Genomic DNA, 21,880 nt, shown 5'->3' on the forward strand with positions numbered 1-21,880 from the left:
ATTTACTTGGACTTCAGTAAGGCATTTGATAAAGTAGATCACAACCTACTACTTGATAAGATAGAAAAATGTGGGTTAGACAGGATCACCACCAGATTGATTTGTAGCTGGCTAACCGGCCGTACTCAGACTGTGGTCCTCAATGGAACTGCTTCTGCATGAAAGGAAGTGTGTAGTGGGGCGCCCAGGGCTCTGTTCTGGGCCCAGTGCTCTTCAACATCTTCATCAACGATTTGGATGAGGGGATAGAAATAGGAATAGCCAACACTCAGGAAGATAGGCTTAAGATACAGAAGGATCTGGACAGACTTGAACACTGGGCACTATCTAGCAAAATAAAATTCAATGGTGGAAAAAGTAAGCTTCTACATTTAGGCAAGAAAAACCAAATGCACAGGTATAACATAGGGGGAACCTTGCTCAATAGTAGTAACTGTATGTGTATATGTGTGTATATATATATATATATATATATATATATATATATATATATATATATATATATATATATATATATATATATATATATATATATATATATATATATAACTTGCTTACAAAGAGAATTCTAAGAGTTCTCACATTCTGTTTAGCATAACAATCAATATTGCCCTTTCCATTTTTGATGAAGGTCAATCATCAGTGTGGTATCTTCAACAGTCGTTACTATAATAAGAATGTAATATGGAGCCAGAAAGTCTGGTGTTGACATTTACTCCAACCTTATAAGGAACATGACAGACACATGAGAAGTCTTTCGTGGCAAGCTTCACTTAGATAATCAAGGTTTTAATTATAATACTATAAATGAACTGTTCAGTTCATTCGTTGTCTTAATATTAGAAGTTACTTGTTTTAAGGTAATTTTTGAAAACATCTTATAGTATTTGTGTTGTGATAGAAATGCAGGTTAATATTTTAAAAGCTTCTGATTAAAAGAAATACTTCTGTGTAGTCAACTTTCACTGTAGCATGAAACTTTAAATTGCAGCTCATTGAACTGAATGAATTAAATTAATGAATTGAAATGGGTTCTGTCAGATTCCCTGTGTCATGTGCCTTGTCTTGTGCATTGACTCCTAAACAAAATTGTAATAGAATAATGTAAAAAGTTAAATATACACAAGGACTGAAACAGAAAAGTATTATTCACTATAGTGTACTTATCATTTTTTCCAGTAGTATTTAAAGGGATCTTGGGATTGTTTTGATTTATTGTTGAAAGAATTCTGAGTTCACATATAGTATTAAATCTGGATTTTTAATTAAGTAACCAGGTTCATACATAATGTTACTTCATAATTTCAGAGATCACAAGCTGAAAACAAGCAACCCACCTTATAGTTAAGCATCCTATAAATTGAAAACAAATACATCACATTAGCCTACGGTATAGCATTAGGTATAAATCAGCCCAGTATGAAGTTTAAGCTGATTTTGTGTCAAGTTTAGGAATTTGAACTACAGTCCATGATTACTACAACATTCAGGTTCCAAACATAGCTATTTAATAGGAAATCTCCCTGAATTAAACTTACATTCTAAGAAATGTTCACAGCATGAATTTCAGAAACTGTCCGATTCTAGCTGCAAATTTTAAAATGTGGGCCACGTAGTATAAATCATTTCCCTGGTTGCTTGTGGAAAATATTGATAGTGATGAACATCTTTCATTTTCTAAACCAAAGGAAGTTGTCTTCTTTAGTTATTTGTTCTCCTCTGTCTGCCTGAAATGCTGAAAAGAGACACACACAAGTAGGTGACTAATAACGGCTGAGGCCTTAGTTGCATGATTGCCATATTCTTAAATATTTTATCCTTTAATGGTAAGGGATGTGTGTACCATTATACAGTTCTGTAAAAAAAATGCATACGTAAGCCCTAGTTTTAAAAAGCTTTACTGTTAAGAAATAACAGTGAAATCTCTAAATTTTATTGCTCCCACAAGCTCTTCCAAATGTTTTCATGCTACCTTCAATTTAAAAAGTGTTAAGATGCATTGATGGATAATTGCAATGCTGAAAGGGCATAATACTTACTCAACATATTTTCATACAAATGTATCCAAATTCACACCCATTAAATAAGTACTTATTAAGCTTTCTTTCATTCCCCAAAACTGCTTTGACAGAAAGTCCTGTTTACTCAATGTAGGTAAAACACTTTAAATTAATTTAAATGTCCTGCTGTGATTGGGTAATTGATTCATGTGTCAATACCCAAAAGAAAACCATTGTTACCCAATTTGGGGTAATCATCCAGGTTTGGGAAGCACTGCATTAAATGATAACTAACTAGCAAATATTACTCAAATTCAAGAAGAATTAAACTGTATATGATGTGAACTATACTACTTAAAATCTACCCAGGAGTTGCAAGTTCTCTTTCTTAAGAAAAAGACATGTTCATTCAAGAAACAAATCTATTCTGTTAAAAATGGGACTTTTAAAGGCAAATTGCCTTTAGGGAGAATTCAGTTCATGGAGATGTCTTGGACCAAAAATATAAGGCCCTACTGAGATATTGGCAATCTATATAACAATAAAACTGTTTGATTATGTGTAACCTTCAGTTGGGCAAAAAATTAACATCATAGGACAATTTTTAAACCAAGGCTAACCTATAGAATGAACACAAAATCTGGGTCCTATTACTCCCATGGAATTGAAACTTGGCAAGGTTGTGGCTGCTTCAGCATCATTGTGCTGCCATGTTGCCATGATTGGCTGAGATCATGTGATCATCATGAGTATATCCTTGACATATTTTTCACCTTCCTCTGACTTCTGTACCCAATCAGCTGGCAGTAAGGCCCAACAGGAGAATGAAAATAGGCTGCTTTGGAACTGAGGCTGAAATTTGAAATCTTTTTAACAGCTGTGTAGGTGAAGGAAGGACGAGGGAGTAACTTTTTAGGGAAGTTGGTGGAAAAGGTGGTGGCCTGGCAACTTTATAGGGTCCATGATGAAATCAAGATTATCTGGACTCCTTTCAGTCAGGATTATGGGATAGAAACGGCATTGGATGTGGTTGTTGAAGATCTTTGATGATAGCAGGATGTGGGTGGCGCAACCATCCTCACTTTCCTTGATCTCTCAGCGGCCTTCGATACTGTTGATACAATCGATCACGGTATCTTTTTGGGCAGCTATGGGGACTGGGACTGGGCAGCATAATCTTCTGCAGGTTCAGCTCCTTTTTCCAAGGCCAGTCCCAAATGGTGTTAATAGGGAGTGAGAGAGATCCTGTTCCCAGCTGCTATCTTGTCGTCTGCCATAGGGCTCAATAACTCTCTCCACTTAATTTAAAATCTACATGAAGCCACTGGGTGAGAATCATCCATCACCACAGGTTGAGGTATCATCAGTATGCACATGATACTCAGCTTTATAGTTCCACCCCGATGATCCAAGTGATGCTGGGTCTGCAAGTTTTCCCCACCCAAGCACCCTCCCTGAGCCTTGCTGCATCTTCCTCACATCTTTATACCCCCACACACACCTTCCTGCCCCTTGCAGCCCCTCCCAGTGTCTCCCTCGTGCCCTCCTCCACATGGCAGGAGCCACTTATCTGCCTGCCAACCTGCTTGCAAGCCGCCTAGGACTTGACAACATCCTGTTGGTGCTTCTCCACTGACCTGGTTGTTAGAAGCTGGCAGAAAGTTGTGTCACCTAACAACCATGGGATTAAACAACAGCAACCAGGACTGTAGTTGCACTTTTTGACTGTATCGTTTTGCAATAGAAATTCCAGTCCCAATTGCCATCGTAACTTGAAAACTACCTGTATTCATGAAATTTCAAGTCCTACAGTAACCTGTGTGTAAAATCGAGCAGATATACAATGCTCACTCAGGCTTTATAGGCCTTTAGAGACTTCTGTGCTAGTAAAACGATGAGGTAATATTTGGGCATTCTAGTTTCACACACTCATAATCATACTCCTTAACCTATCTTTTCACATCCTTGGTATTCCTTTTTACTCATTTCTTCTATCTGTACTTCCTTTGTACTTGGTGCTACCACCTGTATCTTTTTATGAGATTCCGTATAATCTGAGATATTCATGCCTAGAGCTGCTATAAACATGCTATTCCTGTTGAAGCATTCCCAACTCAAGTATCTTGCCACAAATACATTACAATAAACAAGAACTATTCCTACCGAAACTCAATGATCTTTGTTAAAAGATATCATCAATAAGAAATGTCTATTTCAAACCTCATCTAAAAGTTTAAGACAGACTCACTGGATTATTTTAGGATGATTGTATGATGGTAGTGGTATTGCTGATGGTGGGTTTTTAAAATCTTCTGACTTACAAAAGAGTTTCTTAGGAAAAGTGCCATAGTATTGTACTTATTGTTAATGTCATAAAAATGCATATTTCATATAAAAAAGACATCCTATGGAGATACTATGATCATTCGTCCTAATTGCCCGATGTTGCTAAGATGTTAAAACAGAAAAGATGCAGACTACTGAACCTTAGATTCATGTTCTCTAGTCAATGGGAGATGGAGAATTTGCAAAGGATAAAGCCAATTTTCCTGAATGTGTTTTCCTAATGCAGTATTTCCTTCTAAACTAAAAGCAAAGGCGTTAACAGTCCTGATATAAATATAAAGGCATGCCAGCATACTGGAGTAAGTTTTTCCACATTAAACAGTCAGTGACAACTAGCATGCCTAGGCTTACATTTTCTCTTATAGCATTGCCTTAGTCAAACTTTTGGTACTAGCAGTAAGTAGAAAAGATCATCTGTTCCGTATAAGTTGCTCTTACTACCTTCCAATGGAATTTGCTGCTTGGTTCCTCTGACATCTGTAACCTCACAGTGACATTCAAACTGTTCCGTAGCTGAACTTTTAACTTGAAGCTCTTCAAACTGCACACAGCTTGATCCAGTTCTTAGTTAAGTCCCTCTTATTCCTATCTTCAGTGGTTTCTTCAGAGCTTTCTGCTCCAGTTGTTTTTCAAACAGTTGCAAATTAAGAATGGAATTCCAAAGTAGAGGAGAGTCCTGTGTAATTCCAGAGAACGAAGAAATATCCAACATTCCTCAAACTGCCCATGATAACTACGTGAAAGAGGGCGAAAGAGCTGTGTCAAAGTTGCAGCGCAGGCATAGTGACATAAAAGTATATAAAGAAATATGTGACTTCTATGCAAAATTGTAAGTTTACCTTTTCAGTTGATTTGGGACTTGGGCTAATCTAATTTCTTGAAGTATATTGATGTTGATGATTATATGGCTGAGTGATATACCATGATCCATTAACAAGGTTACTGTGTATTAATCTGGATATTGTGTGTACTGTATTATGTAATATGTATTATTTGTTTCTGGACTCCTGATATTCTCTTTAGGTATGTTACAGTCTACAGATATGGTGGCAATATTGTATTTCATTTTCTGCAATGAAAATATGTTTTCTAAATTCCATTGAAAATTCCTTATTTGTACTAACTAGTGTAGAAGTAGCTGTGCATACTAATCCTTTACGCAAAGAAAAAATATATGTTCATGTGGCTCATACATAGTAAATACAGTATGTTATCATATTGAATCCTGGCAGAAAAATCCTATACATAGCTACTTTGAAATATTGGACTATTTCCAGGGAAGTATATATAGAATTATTGTTTTAAATTGTAATCCAGGCTATTTTTAGCAGAATATAAATTCCATTGTTCAAAGTGAACATTGTCTCTGGGGGGAAAAACCTGTATCATACTCTAATACCACAAGCTACATTTTTTGGACTTTCACAATAATATTGCAGTCAAAGTTTACTTTGAAAGAATTTTACCTTGCAAAAATGGTAGGAAACTGCTAACGTGCATTCCACTTTATGAGTATTATAGAGGGATTGTTTTGGAAATGCTGGCAAAATTCAGTGGTATCTGAAAATAAACTATTCTTCAGCTGTCTCAATCCTGTATGGTAATACTGTGATTGCTATCCAGTGTACTTCACTTAATGCTGAACGTGAGACTTGCAGTTTCTTAGATTACAAACTGTTTTTAGCATAGATCCTCCGTTGCAAGCATGGTGGATTGTTCTGTAGTTAGAATCAGAGTGTTTTATTGTGGATTCTAATCTTTGCTAAAATAACATTAGAATGTTTGGTACTTCCCAAATTATTTATTTGTATTTGCAGTGAGTGGAAACTGACTTGAGTATTCTTCTAAAATGTTAAGAATAGCTTGCACAGTCAACACATAGGAATGTGGAAAAATTTAGATAGCTTTTTGGCCCAATCAAAAGCTACTTAAACAAATTTTTAATGTTTTAGATCAGATACTTACATTGCGTAGATTCAAGGGAATTTCAAATTATTTCATGTGTGACAGTTTTCCTATAGTTTAATTAGTTTACCAAGCTTATGATATGTGCTACATACACTGAGATGTCAGAATTTGGATTTCTTAAATTCATAAAAATATGTTGGAGAAAGCTACAGAATATAGACAAAGGATACATACCAATTGGATATGCTGACAAAATACCTGTGCATATGATTCTCTAATTTGTTCCTGCATCTTATACTCTGAGGAAAAGTATGAGCTAGATTTGTGTCACACAGCAAACAACTCAACTGATGCATTATTTGGACAGAGTATAATCTCAATACTGTTTTATCATACATAGCATGTTTAAATCAAAACTTTGATAGGTTCCAGTACAATCTATTCTATAATGTTAAATAATTGCTTAGTTAAAAAAATATCAGGACAACTACTGCTTTCATCCACTTTCCAACTTCTGAAAACTATCATAATCATTGGGTACCCTTCTGTGATTACCCCATGCCACTGAGGGAAAACACAGAGGGAAAGAAATGTGAAATCTCTAGGCCATACACATCTTTGGGTATGGTTGCTGGTCCATAAAATGAGGACCCAGATTGTTGGGGCAATATGCTAGCTCTGTAAACCACATAGAGAGGGCTGCAAAATACTGTGAAGTGGTATATAAGTGCTATTGCTACTGCAGTTCAGTGATTCTTTAAAACAGGGCCATGTCTTAAGACAATTCCAGTGGGGAAGGAAGAGCAGGAGAGAACATCCTTCCAGGTTACCTTTGATGTCTCCAGGTTTCTTTCCCACACATAGCAAGGGTTTCTATGAAAACGAAGCTTCCCTTTGACTCCTTCTCTCCTTCAGCTACTTAGTCTGCCTTTGCTACCAACTTCTAGTTTCTCAGTAAGGAGCCAGTGCTAATTGAAAAAGGGGTTTCCCCACTGGCTTTAGGGTAGGGCCAGCATTTTACAGATGATTACCTTTTTTAATAAAATCCATAGAAAAGACTTGCCTTGTTTTTTTGCAAAGCTGCAAAAGCCTATAGTTGCCAACACATGATCATCCGAGCTAGGTTCTCATGCAGTTCTCTTTTGTTACAGCAACATGGCCAATGCTCTTGCCAATGCCATGTGTGAACGCTGCCGAGGAGGCTTTGCACCTGCAGAAAAGATTGTGAACAGCAATGGGGAGCTGTACCACGAACAGTGCTTTGTGTGTGCCCAGTGCTTCCAGCAATTCCCCGAGGGACTTTTTTATGAGGTCAGTTTCTTTTGCCTTGTTGCTTCTGCCTTTAGAAGTTACTCCTTGTTCCAATAGTTTGTTTCAAATATAGAAGATGACACTATTGAAATCAGGTAGAGTTCAGTGATCTATCTTCCTTTGCAGCCACAGTGTACTATGGAACATCTTATATAAGAAACCTCAAATTTATCATCTGATAATGCATTCTGGAAACCAGTTGCTAGCCTCACATAAGGTCAACTTTCACCATCTTGCTTCTCTTTTGGAGTGCTGGGCTCATGACTGCTGGAATTCCAAGATAATGTAAATTTATTTATTCTTTCAATAGTATCGCTATTGACTGTGATAGCTGTGATTTTAAAATTTTCCAGCCTTAATACCTCTAGCAACTGATGTTAAGAAAGACTGCATTAAAAATACTATGTATTCATTTATCATGTGTTAAATTACCATGAATACTTACAGTTTTTGTACTGAGGCTTTATCTTTGTAGCTTTCTGGAGTTACCAAGAGTGAGTTGGGCAGCCATATAGATTTTTATAAATAAATAAATATTTAACAACTTACTTCAACAGCTTAAAATTACTCCTCTTTCATTTCAACTCTACAACTATATTGTAAAATAAGCTAAATCTGGGTTGGGGTCTTCTTGTGAGGGTCATGAATGAACATGGATTTTAATTATGGTTTCCTTGATTAACCTTAGCACTTCATTCATATCATCAGTTATCACTTACAAAATTGGTCACGTATAGCTTTTGTTTAAAAGACATACAGTGTAGCAATGCACAAATGAATAACTGATAGTAGTTTTCTCATAGCTTAAATTTTGGTGCCAAGAAATCCGGAGTGACAAAGAAAGGGAATCTAAGTTAGTACCATACAAGCAAGGAAGTTCAAGGAATTATGCCACTCAGAAAAATGTTGCCTCTCACATTTATCATTATCATGAAATTTAATGAATGGTAGGTCAGCTACACTTTTTAGAGATATTTATAATAGCCCTGATACATAAGAAAATTACAATCTAGAAGAAAGGATTAAAGTAAAAATACTACCGGTATTAGCTATCTACAAATGCTAACCATGTAATATTTTTTAAAGGGAGATTCAGTTTTTAAAAGGATTGCAGCATTTCATGTTTTTCACCTTGTCTGGAACTCATCTTCAATTAATTTTTTAAAAAAGAGTCATTTGGGGTATTGTGCTACAACCTGAAAACTTATTCAGATGCTTTCTACAAGCTACTGATTGTTCTAAGACACTTGTGGTGAATCATAGAAATTACAGGAATTAAAATATAGCCCTGATGGAAACTTTTACAGTGGTTTGTTACTGTCAAAATATTTCTGCTTACTTTGGTCAGGATAGCTTCCTAAAGAAGAGGTGCTGTTTCCTGAACTAGTATAAAATGATTGTACCCAACCAGCTGAGACAAAGCCAGTTTTAAATTACATAGGCTGTATAATATTTTTGCCATGACAGTGGAGCAGCACTGTTGTTCATAATATGAAATTTTAAGTAGGCTACAAAAAAGGATGGTTTGGATTTGATTTAACCAATGAATTCCCTGACCCAGAAAGGATTCCTTGGTTTAGTCCAGAGTTTGCAATCTCTTCCAAAGGCTTTTGCCCATAGTATACACAATGATCTGTTGCATCACCTTCAAGGATGTTGAACCATATTTAATAGTTTCCTTTCTTTTGGCCCAAGCTAAGAATGTGTATTATTATTATTATTATTATTATTATTATTATTATTAGTAGTAGTAGTAGTAGTAGTAGTAGTAGTACTATTATTACTACTACTACTACACTGTCACTGCACGTTTTTTCTTGTTCGTCAGAAAAGTTCATTTCTAACTGTACATTTCCCCTGCTCTCTGCACCTGTTGTGATAACTTATCTGGTAACCATAGTGAATCCCATATGACTAGTTATGTTATGGTTTCAGTCTGTTTAGTGCGCATGTCTAGAAAAAGTTCTCACAGTTATTTCTTTATTGTCTTTCACTTTGCTGTTACTGTCTGTTACGTTAGGATGTAGTCAGCTAGCTCTCTTTATAATATATATTTAGTTTTTATATTTTTGTAATTAAAAGATATTTAGTAAGATTATGTGTCATTTTTTATTACCTTCCTTCATGCACATCATGCATCCTCTGAAGCACGGTCCTTCGCCCTCTATAGCTTCAATTGAGTATTTCGTTTGAAAGACCTATAATAAAATCCTAACAAGATTTGTTTTATTGTGTTAGTTGAGGGAGTATCCAGATATGCAGCTCTTTTACAGCAACTTGAGATTCAACGTTTCCTTAAGAATCTGTAGTATTGAGAGCCTGGACATGTGTCAGTCTCAAACAAACTTATTGCAAAAATAGGTATTTATAATAGTCTTTTAATATTTTTATAGATCGGTAAAATGATAGTAGACATTTCTAGGAAATCAGGCATAATGAGTCTGCTTAGAAACTCCTTTTTGCTGTACAAAACTGAAAACATGCTTATATTCATCCAAATTAGCATATAGTATTTGAACTATACAGTCCTTTTTTAATTCCTGCAAAATAGTCTTACCATTTAATGTTATAGTAACGCATGAAGTACTTTATCCTTCTGATTCCTTACACATTGTATTTTTTAAATTTGTTTTTATTCTGCCTTTATTATTTCTATAAATAATTCAAAACAGTGAACATATCTAATACTTTTTTCTCCTCCTATTCTCCCCACAAAAACAAGCCTGTGAGGCGGGACTAGAACTCATTATTCCTTGGACATATGCCCTTGTAAAGTACTTGTAAGTAAGAGCACTTATAGGCCATTTTGATTAAATCTTACATCTGAATACTATACCAGCAAGCTCTGGGATAGTTACTCACCAAAAAAGAATCATAAACTATTTAGATAACTGAACTTCAGACAAGCATTTTTTGTTAAGAAGAAAAGCTAAGAATCAAATTCAACTATACATGCCCACCAATTTAACTGTGGTTTTGTTGCGACAGTTATTTGGTATTGTGGTTAAGGTGATGGCCCAGAAACCAAGAGACTGAGTTCTAATTCTCCCTCTAAATGTTTCCTATATTAAGATGTTTAGTTTGGTTAAGGCATTTGATAAAGTTGATCACAACCTACTACTTGATAAGATAGAAAAATGTGCGCTAGACAGCATCACCACCAGATGGATTCGTAGCTGGTTGACTGGCCGTACTCAGCGTGTGGTCATCAATGGAACATCTACATGGAGGGAAGTGTGTAGTGGGGTGCCCCAGGGCTCTGTTCTGGGCCCAGTGCTCTTCAACATCTTCATCAATGATTTGGACACGGGGATAGATGAGGAACTCATCAAATTTGCAGATGACACCAAGCTGCCAGGAATAGCCAACATTCCAGAAGACAGGCTTAAGATACAGGAGGATCTGGACAGACTCGAACACTGGGCGCTATCTAACAAAATGAAATTCAATGGTGAAAAAAGTAAGATTCTACATTTAGCAAGAAAAACCAAATGTATAGGTATAGTATAGGGGGTACATTGCTCAATAGTAGTAACTGTGAGAGGGATCTTGGAGTCCTAGTGGACAATCACTTTTAAATATGAGCCAGCAGCGTGTTTCAGCTGCCAAAAAAGCCAACACAGTGCTAGGCTGCATTAACAGAGGGATAGAATCAAGATCACGTGCAGTATTAATACCACTTTACAATGCCTTGGTAAGGCCACACTTGAAATACTGCATCCAGTTTTGGTCACCACGATATAAAAAAGGATGTTGAGACTTCTAGAGTACAGAGAAGAGCAACAAAGATGATTAGGGGACTGGAGGTTAAAACATATAAGGAACGGCTGCTGGAATTGGGTATGTCTAGTTTAATGAAGAGAAAGATGAGGGGGGACATGATAGCAGTGTTCCAATATCTCAGGGGCTGCCACAAAGAAGAGGGAGTCAAGCTATTCTCCAAAGTACTTGAGGGCAGGACAAGAAGCAACGGATGGAAACTAATCAAGGAGAGAAGCAACCTAGAACTAAGGAGAAACTTTGTGACAGTTAGAACAATTAACCAGTGGAACAACCTGTCTCCAGAAGCTGTGAATGCTCCAACACTGGAAGTTTTTAAGAAGAGACTGGACAGCCATTTGCCTGAAATGGTATAGGGTTTCCTGCCTGAGCCGAGGGTTGAACTAGATGACCTCCAAGGTCCCTTCCATCATCATCATCATTATTATGATTATTATGATTATTATTATTATTATTATTATTATTATTATTATTATTATTATTATTATTATTATTATTATTAATTCCCTCAAGCTTTAAACTGCTGCTCTATGCCTGGTAAATTCACTGTACACTTTCATGCTTGTTAATAATTATGCACTGAATTGCTCAGGTTTGTGGTGCTAAACTTCAGCAGAATTCTCTAATTGAGTAGTCATTCTTAATTCTTTAATCTGGAAATATTCTTTGCAATTATCCAATTAATGCCTCTATATAGAATTACATAGAAACAACTGTCATTGAACAGATTTAAGTCCAAAGAAGCAGAGCTCCTGGAGTAATAGTGGAATAGAAACAAACAACAAACACATACATACATATTAGGACTATCCATAATATCAGGCTCTCTAATATAATATTGCCATAGGAATGCCTTTTTTATTTCACACCTACTTCAAAATAACTGTGTTTATTTTGGTATTTTTTCACATAATTTGGAAAGAAGGTGATGTTCTCTGGGGCAAAAAAAGACCTGACATGAACATTTCCATCTTTCCAAAACCATTTGCCTGGAGCTGCCTTTCAGGAAATGTAAAGGATAGAAGAAATACATGGCTAACAAAATATGTTTCCTGCATTGAACATTAAAACAGATGTTCATGATAAGAATAGCTCTTGATTTGCACCCGGATGTATATCCTTTCATCAAAAGCATCAGTCGTTCTTTACTTACGTTATGCATACTATACTGTATAAATGTAGCTTGTTTAAATATAAAATAGTATTGGAATTTCTCTTACTACAAATCATAGCAGGACAAAGGCTATAGCCGTAGTAAATGTGAAAACGTACTTACCTCTTCTGATAGCCTGGCCTATTTGTCTGTTTTCAGTTTGAAGGAAGGAAGTACTGTGAACATGACTTTCAGATGCTTTTTGCCCCTTGCTGCCATCAATGTGGTGAGTTTCCGAAAAATATATTTTATAAAGGTCTGATAGCCTTTTACAAGAAGAGAGAGAGATAAAGTATACATTGTTTTAAAAAGAAAGGTGAATAGTTATAAAAAAAACAAGGCATATGTCTATTAAGGTTTCCTGTTGTCAGGAATTACACTTCAGCCTCGGTAATTCCACACCGGATCTGCAAATGGAATTAGAATCTAAAATATATGAAGACATTGGTTGGGAAGGGCTCTTCTCAGAATATGACCATATGCCACATTGTATTCATCCAAGAACAGTCATATTAAACACTTTTCCAGACTCAGAATCACTTGACATGAAAATATTTGTTCTGTAATAAAATACAGAATAACTTGCCTGAAAGTCTTCTTTGGTTCATTTTCATGTCATGAAATTAAGCTGAAGATTTTGTTAGAACACAGTAATGCTTAAACCCAAGCTTGTACCATTGAAGTGGACGTTGCTATGGAAAAAACAGACTGGAGTGTCTATTTTCCCTTGGTGCGACCTTAAGCAAGAGCATCAAGGCACATAACTTAGAGTGAGATAATAGTCTGTTTATTAAGTGCAGAAATGTTGCATTCAGGAGAATGGAAATTGCTGCTGTGATATCTAGAATAAATGAGACAAAAAAATCAGAATTGCTTTCAGTAATATTATGAGGAAAACAAATACCTGCAGGTATTTGTGTTTTGCACCTGCATATATATAAGCTTCTTGATAAAGTTGCACAAGTTGAGGCCTGCACGTGACACACGGGCTGCCAGTTTGACACTCCTGGCATAGAGTCCCCTGCTTGAGGAGGGGATTGGGCTAGAAGACCTGCAAGGTTCCTTCCAGCTCTGTTAAGTCTGTTACTCTGTTAAACATCATTTATCCAAATATATTCATAAATTATGAAAGTGACAGTAGGAAGACAGTACTGTTTTATTTCTTTATTAAGCTATCATAATTCCCAGTTTTTAATAATTTAATAAACTTATTTTAATATCTCCTGTTGAATTTTAGGGGAGTTCATTATCGGTCGGGTTATTAAAGCTATGAACAATAGCTGGCACCCAGAATGCTTCTGTTGTGATATCTGCCAACAGGTACTGGCAGATATTGGATTTGTGAAGAATGCTGGCAGGTCAGTGTTACTTCTTTCTCCCTTGATAATAAATCTGAGCATAATTATTTTTTTTGAAATATTTGGAAGCTTCAGTTGGTTCAAAATGTGGTGGCCTGCATCGTTTTGTGCAAGCCTAGATTTCCACATGTGTCGCCTCTTCTGCAGGAACTGTGTTGGCCGCCAATTTCCTTCCAGTCCGATTCAAGGTGCTACTTGTCACTGCAAAGCCTTACATGGATTGGGACTGGGTTATTTGAAGGACCGTCTTTTCCCACTGAATCTACCTGACCCACCAGAGCAGGGAGGCAGGCAATGCTACGGGTTCCCTCCCCTAAGGAGGTCCATCTAATGGGACCAAGAACAAGGACCTTTTTCTGGTGGCTCTATCTCTATGGAGCATCATCCCTGCAAAGATAAGATTGGTTCTCACTTTGACACTATTTTGCTAGGCCCTGAAAGGTTATGCCAGCGGGCCTGGAGAATGATATGGAGTCCATCAAGTTGCCTGTTTGATTGTTGTTGCCAGGAATTATTGTTGGGGAATTACTGCTTTTTGCATTGTTTTTATATTGGGTTTTTGTCCTTGTAAGCCATCCGGAGTCACTGAGAACAAGCCGGGCAGCCCTGTAAATTTTCTTAAAATAAATAAGTCGCCTTTACATAATTATGTCAAGAACCTATTTCTATTTTATAATCAAAAAATGCTGAACCCATGAATTTAAGATAATAATCTCCTACTTCTTTCTTTCTTCCTTCATTCTTCCCTGAATATTTCTTTTTTTCTCCTAAACTCATATTAGAACCAATATATGTAAAAACCAGCTTTTTTCTCTATTTTTACTTGCAATCCAAAATTCCAATTCTTCTCACTTTTCCAACTCTCCAATTTCATGCTCTGAGAATTTTTTCACATCATATGAAATAACGGTATTTGTAACCTGTCAACTACATATTCCCATAATGTCTGCTGGGAAAACATGTAGATACATAGTAAATAACAATTGGGAAATACAAGCTGAAATTATAGTCAGAAAAGACAGAATAAATTGGGCAATGCACTCACCTTGAAAGAGCAAGTCCGTAGTTTGAGAGTGTATTTTGACCTCTACTATCCCTAAATTCCTAATTGATAGCAAGGAGGTGTGTGTTTGCACAATTATGTCTATTTTGTGTTAGCTATGACCTTTTCTAAGACAGCAAATTGTGCAATATTTACCCATCCTCTAATGACATCCCAACTTGTCTACTGCAATGTACTATATGTGGCAATACTTGTTTCCTTGCAATGGCTTGAGGTCTGCATAAGGGACTAACAATCCTGATGAGTATCTCTGCAGATTCAGATGATCAGTAGAAGAAACTCTTAAAGGTGCCTTCACTTTACAAAGACTATCAAATGATTGTTAGTCATAAGGAAGATTTTCTCCTGTATTGATCTCATGCTGTGTGAAAGATGCTTCAGTTCCCATTCTTTCATATTCTAGAAAAGGAGTCAAACTTTTTCAGGGCTTTTTGGTGAATTAGTTTATATTGAATTATTTTTGTTTATTTTTTAAGGAGCCTTGACTGCCTTTTCAAAACAAGGAGCATGTAAATCAGACCAATAACTATTGCTCTGCTTTTGCTCAAAGGTTTTTATAACCATTAACATAATGGCCCCTATAACTAAGAGATTGTGCATTTAATAACAAAAAACTGTGATGAGAGTTGGATTTATACGAAGTGTAAAAACTATTAACTGCAGGGTAGAAGACTGTATTATGCTCATTGGACTAATCCTTCACGGTCAGAATTAAGGCAAGTCTTTGAGATTGCTTATTTGAAAAATAGAGATCTTAATGCAAACAACTGACCTTATCTTTCCCTATAAGGAAAGGACATCATTTTTCCTACAGTAAGTAGTTAATTTTCTGATTAAAAGATTGAAATAAAACTTCAAATTGAACATTCCTCCCCCCCCCCCCAATATTCTGATATTTCTTACTGTTCGTTCCTTGATTTCTCTTAGACATCTTTGTCGTCCTTGCCATAATCGGGAGAAAGCCAGAGGTCTTGGCAAATATATTTGCCAAAAGTGCCACGCCATAATTGATGAACTGCCGCTTATCTTCAAGAATGATCCTTACCATCCCGATCATTTCAACTGTGCCAACTGCGGGTAATGGAAACCTATTATGAAAGAAAGTTTTAAACGTTGGTATCACAATGCTTGATAATCAAATTTGAAAACAAAATATCCAGTGTTATCAAAGACAAGACAATGAACAAGATATTGCATAAACTATACACATCCCCATCTTGTGTAAATCCCATTGTACTGAATAATTAAATCACTAGTTATTATATATGCATAGCACTGAAACCATTTAGTTTTGTTAGGATCAAAAATATGTAACAGCAATTATATTTCTTTTTTTGATGTGATGATATTATCCATTCAGTCAAGTCTGACTCTTGGCAATTCTATGGGCCTGGTCTCTCTATATGCGCGTCTGCACTGGGGCAGCCACTCAACGTGGCCCTGTGGCCAAGAGGTGCTGGGGACCTCTGTTCTAGATAACCATTCTGTTTGAAATAACGGCAACGAATTATGCATATACTGTACACTATAATTTTGAAACTTCCAAACCTCTGCTCTATTTCTTTGAATTTTTCTACTCTCTGGCTGGTGTCAGCTTTGATGGTGTCTAGCCACTGTGTTCTTTGACTGCCTGGTTTCCATTTGCCACTAACTCTTACAACATAAATGGACAACCATTTGTCTGAAATGGTATAGGATTTCCTGCCTGAGCAGGGAGTTGGACTAGAATAGGGGTCCCCAGCCCACAGTCTGCAGACCAGTACTGGGCCGTGGGCACATAAGAACTGGGCCGCGCAGCTGGAGGTGCACTGAAAGGGCGTCTTCCACCTCCAGGAATGAGGCAAGTCTGCAGGGGTCTGTGCAGGGGCGGGAGAGTGGCAGGGCAGAAGCCATCTTGCTCAGTGCAAGGTCCTCTGATGGCTGTGCTTGCAACTGGTTTGCAACATCTGAGCTCTGCGTCCTTATTCCTCTGCCTCCTCCTGCTTATTCTGTTACCTCTCTTTCTGCCTTCTCCTCCTTCTCTTCCTGGTCCTGCTGCTTCTTCTTCCTCCTCCTCTTCTTCACTTTCCTCCTCTCCCCCTCCTGGAACCTCAGCTGGGCTCGCACTCCCTTCAAGCAACTCTCCAAGTTTGCAGGACAAACACACGCCAGCCCAGCTTGCAACCGGGAATCCCCCAAAACATCATTGGAGGGGGACACCCCCCCAAAGGGGTGTGTGTGTGTGAGGGTGTCTTTCTCAGGGTGCAAATAGGGGCAGGGAAAAGCTACCTTTCACCTTAAGCAATGCATCTCCAAGGGAATCTCACTCTCGTCTGCACCTTTTCTAAGACCGCTGGGCTCTGTTGCACCTCAACTGGAGTTTTTTGCTTTTATTTTGATGTTCTGGTGCCTCGTGTTTTGGCAACATCCTACCTGCTTTTCGAGGTTTAATTTGGTGTATTTGTGTGGTGTGTGTGTGTGTGTGTGTGTGTGTGTTTGTGTTTGTGTGTGTGTGTGTTCCTCCTTTCTTCCTGCAGCTCTCCAAGTTTGCAAGCCAAGCACGCCCTACCTGGCTTGCAATGGGGGAGGGGGGAGAGGAGAAGCTACATTTCCCCTTAAGCACTGTGTCTCCAAGGGAATCCCTCTCTCATTTGCACCTTTTCCAAGGTTGCTGGGCTTGCACAGTGCTGAGTTGGTTTTCTCCCTCCCCCCCCCTCCCTCTCTCTCTCTCTCCCCCTCCCTCCCTCCCTCCCTCGGTTTTCTCAGCACTTCCTCAGCGTGCTGGGTTTTTGGTTTACTTTGCTGGAAGGCTGTTTAGGATTGTCTCTTTTCCTTCCCACTTTCTTAGAAGCAGGAAGTCACTGGTCTAATCTAATACAGTAATACAAATGAAGTGCATTATTTATTTGTTTGTTTGTTTAGAAAATTTACAATAAATGTAATGCACGTGAATCATCCTGAAACCTCACCCCCACCCCAGTCCATGGAAAAATTGTCTTCCATGAAACCAGTCCTCCAAGGTCCCTTCCACTACCTCATTATTATTATTATTATTATTATTATTATTATTATTATTATTATTATTATTATTATTATTAATTATTATTATTATTATTATTATTATTATTATTATTATTATTATTATTATTATTATTATTATTGCATTCTCTGGTGTTTTTTTAAAATTAATGATAAATCTAAAAGGTTTTTTTCTAAATTTGTTTAAGGCAAAGTATTAAAGTCTCCTGTTTCTAGACCAGATGCCTAATCCAGATTGAGTTCCTTCCATTTTACTATAAAGTTACAAAGAAATGTTATTTTTGTAAAGTAACAGTTTAATTCCTTGATCCCAAGCCAATTTCATGATCAGATATTGTAGCCTTAATCACTGTGCATTCCTCAGTAACAGCATTTTATGTAGAAAGTAGTTGGTCTTGTTTAGGCGCAGACCTGCTCTTCATCTTTGACTCTTCCATCAAAATGTCATTTTCTCAGGATAAGGGAATCCAGTACATGTGAACAGCACAGTATTGCTTATGAAACCACACATGTGAACTCTACTTTTTCAATTTCATGGCAAGATGAAATTTCACTTTGAAGGTCATGCAGTCCCAAAGTCTATATCTAAATCAGGATAGGCAACGTTAGCTTTCTTTATTTACTGAATTTCCAACAACTGCTATGTCCAGTAATGAGCAATGGTGGTTCTCCTTTGTCAACAATTGGATGATTAGAATGTTCCCAACCCTGATCTAAACATTATAGTAATAGTCTGACCAACATATATCATTCTAGACCAGTGCCTAGATTAAAAGCCTCCCCCATTGCTAATAAAGTGTTTTCTGTGGTCTGTACACACACCAATTACTATAATTTTTGGTGAGAAAAATGACTTTTTCAGAAAATGTCCAGCCACATTTGAAGTGACTATATTTCAATTCTTTCTTTGATTTGTGAACAGAAAAGAACTGACTGCAGAAGCTCGAGAACTGAAGGGGGAGCTGTATTGCTTGCCTTGCCATGACAAAATGGGGGTCCCCATCTGTGGGGCATGCAGGAGACCAATCGAAGGCCGAGTGGTAAATGCTATGGGCAAGCAGTGGCATGTTGAGGTAAGCTTTTTGTTTCTCTGTTAGTGTATTTATAGGTATTTTCAACCTGGAAGATTCAAGAAGAGTCTTCAAAACATTTAATAAACACTGTGTCATTTTATAGCGAGGAGCCTTTATAATGATCTAATCCATAAGCTTTTCCATTGTAAGAATGGAAATGTTTGACTTCCTGAACTGAAAGAAAAAAAAAGAATATTCTGATAGTAAAACTATATTGTGAAGTATGCAGATGATACAACAGTAGTGGGCTTTATTCAAAATGACAGAGAGGGTGCTTACCGCAAGGAGGTTGAGGGTTTGGTGAACTGGTGTAAGAGAAACAGCCTGATTTTAAACATTGGTAAAACAAAGAGATTTGCATGTATTTGAAATCTGAGTGACTAGTTTCAAGTACATATGCTTTTATCTCCTGTTAGTATTTTTAAAATAACGTGACTTTTCTAGTATTATAAAATTATTATTTAATTTCCCATCGTACACTCAGTTGTGGTATTAAGCTAAGACAAAGGGCAAATCTCAGAGAACATTATGTATTCATAGACAGAGTTTTATACAAAGGATTGCATACAACAGATTCTGTTTTGATCAGATCAATATGAATTTCTGGATCACACCATTGTTTATAACAATGTGAATTCAGGAGAATGAAAAGCGAAAGAGAGCCAATTATTTCCAGATTGTAGATATGTGCTGCATTTTTACTTCTTATAAAGTACATGGAAGACTCTTGGAGATCCTTTGGGCTAATTCAATGCACTGCATAGGCCTATGGTCCTGTTACCATTACAGAATCCACGTGGGTGTTTGTCCAATCTCTGCTCAAATGTCTTCACGAAAAAAAGGACTTATGAATAACTTTCTTCTAAATTAGATTCACATAATATTGTAAAGTTTCCTCTAGAAATCTTCACTAAGTCAGTGTAAGTTAGGCATAGGAACACTTTTTAAACCATTAATTAAAACTTCAAAATTTGCCTTGGAAATCTTAGAAAGTAGCCTTTCAAAACCAGGGTGTAAGAAGACAGATGCTAAGCTAGTGGGATTTTTTTGTTGTTACACAAGTAAGAGGAAGGCCAGTCTTCCTATAGTTTGCTCCCGCAAAGTTTAATTTGATATCTTAATGTTTACATAGAGACTGATGCTTTGTGGAAAATTATTTTATTTAAAAGTAAAGGTTATTCCTTTTACGCCATAGCATTTTGTTTGTGCCAAGTGTGAGAAACCATTCCTGGGACATCGTCATTATGAAAGGAAGGGGCTGGCATATTGTGAAACCCATTATAATCAGGTATGGTTGCATCTTGTATTTTGTGTTTTAAATCTCATCCAGGGACTCTTAATACCTTAAGTCTAAAACTGCAGTTCATAAGAAATAAGGCTGATATATGCCTACAATGACCAGAAACCCAAATAAGCCCCAAGATAGCATATACATGTTAAAAACAAAGGGGGTGGTGGTTAATATCAAACCTTGGGACATTCTACACCTGAAGGATCATGGGTGTGATTTCTCCCTCTTATCAACAGTGGTTGACAGTGTCAAAAGTCTGAGAGATCAAGGAGCACCAGGATGAATGCACACACACACCGTTGCAGCCCCATCAAAGATCCTTGATAGCAACCATTGTTGTCTCCCTACTCTATCCCAGCCTGAAGCTCAACAGATACAACTCCAGATAATCCGTTTCCTTTAAAATTGTCTAGCTGCCATCCAATGATTTTCTCTACAACCTTTCCCACAAATGTTTTTAATGTGTTGCATTGCTAATTTTATTTCTAATATAAATTCTAACTGGGACTTATACTTTCCATTTCCACAGCTCTTTGGTGATGTGTGTTTCCATTGTAACCGGGTGATTGAAGGTGATGGTGAGTTTCCATGGATATGAAGTTATTCCTCGATTTACAACCACAACTGAGCCCAAAATTTCTGTTGCTAAGTGAGACGTTTGCTAAGTTTGTTATGTTATTTTTTTTGTTATTTTTTTTGTATACCGCCCTTCTCCCGAAGGACTCGGGGCGGTGAACAGGGCAATACATGTTAAAAGACAAGAATACAAAAATTAAAAGAGATTAAACAAGATGCCCAAAAACTATAACAATAAGTTAAAATACATAAAAAGCAATAAAACCCAAACCCATCACCCATCAGGCCAGGCCGGCTTGTTCAAACAGGTAGGTCTTTAGATCGCGCCGGAAGGAGCGAAGGTCGGGCGCCATCCGGAGCTCAACCGGAAGATAGTTCCATAAATCCGGCGTGCCCACAGAGAACGCCCTCCCCCTGGGAGCCACCAGTCGACATTCTTTGACCGGTGGCACCCTGAGGAGGCCCTCTCTGTGGGAGCGCACTGGGCGGAGGGAAGTTGATGCCGGCCGCAGGTGCTCCCTGAGGTATTCCGGACCCATGCCATGAAGGCCTTTGTAGGTCATTACCAGCACCTTGACTCTCACACAGAAGACAACTGGGAGCCAATGCAGCTCGCGGAGCAAGGGTGTAACATGGGAGTATCGGGAAACTCCCAACACAACTCTTGCGGCTGCATTCTGTACCAGTTGGAGCCTCCGAGTGGTCCTCAAGGGCAGCCCCATGTAGAGAGCATTGCAGTAGTCCAAACGAGAGGTCACGAGCGCATGAGTGACCGTGCGCAAGGCCTCCCGGTCTAGATAGGGCCGCAACTGGCGCACCAGGCGAACCTGGGTGAAGGCCCCCCTAGTCACCTTTGCTATATGGTCTTCTAAAGAAAGCTGTGAATCTAGGAGGACTCCCAAGTTGCAAGCCCTATCTACGGGGGGGTTAATAACACCCCCCATAGAAAGAGATGGAATATTCTGAATATCCCGAGATGCCGGTACGCACAGCCACTCAGTCT

The 21,880-nt window shown here is 37.6% G+C and overlaps 1 protein-coding gene and 1 long non-coding RNA gene across 11 annotated transcripts in view; one reads left to right on the plus strand and one right to left on the minus strand.

The window, feature by feature from the left end:
• The window catches only part of LIMS1 (LIM zinc finger domain containing 1), a gene marked incomplete at its 5' end in the record, with an annotated part of 89,325 nt that overhangs the window by 53,962 nt on the left and 13,483 nt on the right, over nucleotides 1-21,880 (plus strand). For 3 of the 8 annotated variants that reach the window (XM_081326745.1, XM_081326743.1, XM_081326744.1), the window contains 7 exons: nucleotides 7,406-7,565; nucleotides 12,658-12,724; nucleotides 13,736-13,856; nucleotides 15,847-15,996; nucleotides 18,860-19,010; nucleotides 20,206-20,298; nucleotides 20,831-20,879. In XM_081326745.1, the coding sequence (XP_081182871.1) occupies nucleotides 7,406-7,565; nucleotides 12,658-12,724; nucleotides 13,736-13,856; nucleotides 15,847-15,996; nucleotides 18,860-19,010; nucleotides 20,206-20,298; nucleotides 20,831-20,879 (791 nt within the window). Of the gene's footprint in view, nucleotides 1-4,996; nucleotides 5,176-7,405; nucleotides 7,566-7,691; nucleotides 7,800-12,657; nucleotides 12,725-13,735; nucleotides 13,857-15,846; nucleotides 15,997-18,859; nucleotides 19,011-20,205; nucleotides 20,299-20,537; nucleotides 21,084-21,880 lie in introns of those variants that run through there. The other 5 variants (XM_081326742.1, XM_081326747.1, XR_014026296.1 and 2 more) reach the window with 5 other exon arrangements.
• On the minus strand, nucleotides 1,253-12,761 carry LOC308667495. 3 transcript variants are annotated; one of them, XR_014026297.1, is made up of 6 exons: nucleotides 12,622-12,761; nucleotides 10,727-10,995; nucleotides 9,682-9,776; nucleotides 7,318-7,464; nucleotides 4,788-5,079; nucleotides 1,253-1,735 (listed from the first exon to the last, which is right to left on the minus strand). It is a non-coding gene; the product is annotated as an uncharacterized lncRNA (long non-coding RNA). The 3 variants fall into 3 exon arrangements; XR_014026298.1 differs by having other exon boundaries at nucleotides 10,684-10,995; XR_014026299.1 differs by having other exon boundaries at nucleotides 10,680-10,995.

The sequence above is a fragment of the Vipera berus genome, assembly GCF_964194415.1.
Source record: "Vipera berus genome assembly, chromosome: 4".
Taxonomy (NCBI): Eukaryota; Metazoa; Chordata; class Lepidosauria; order Squamata; family Viperidae; genus Vipera; species Vipera berus.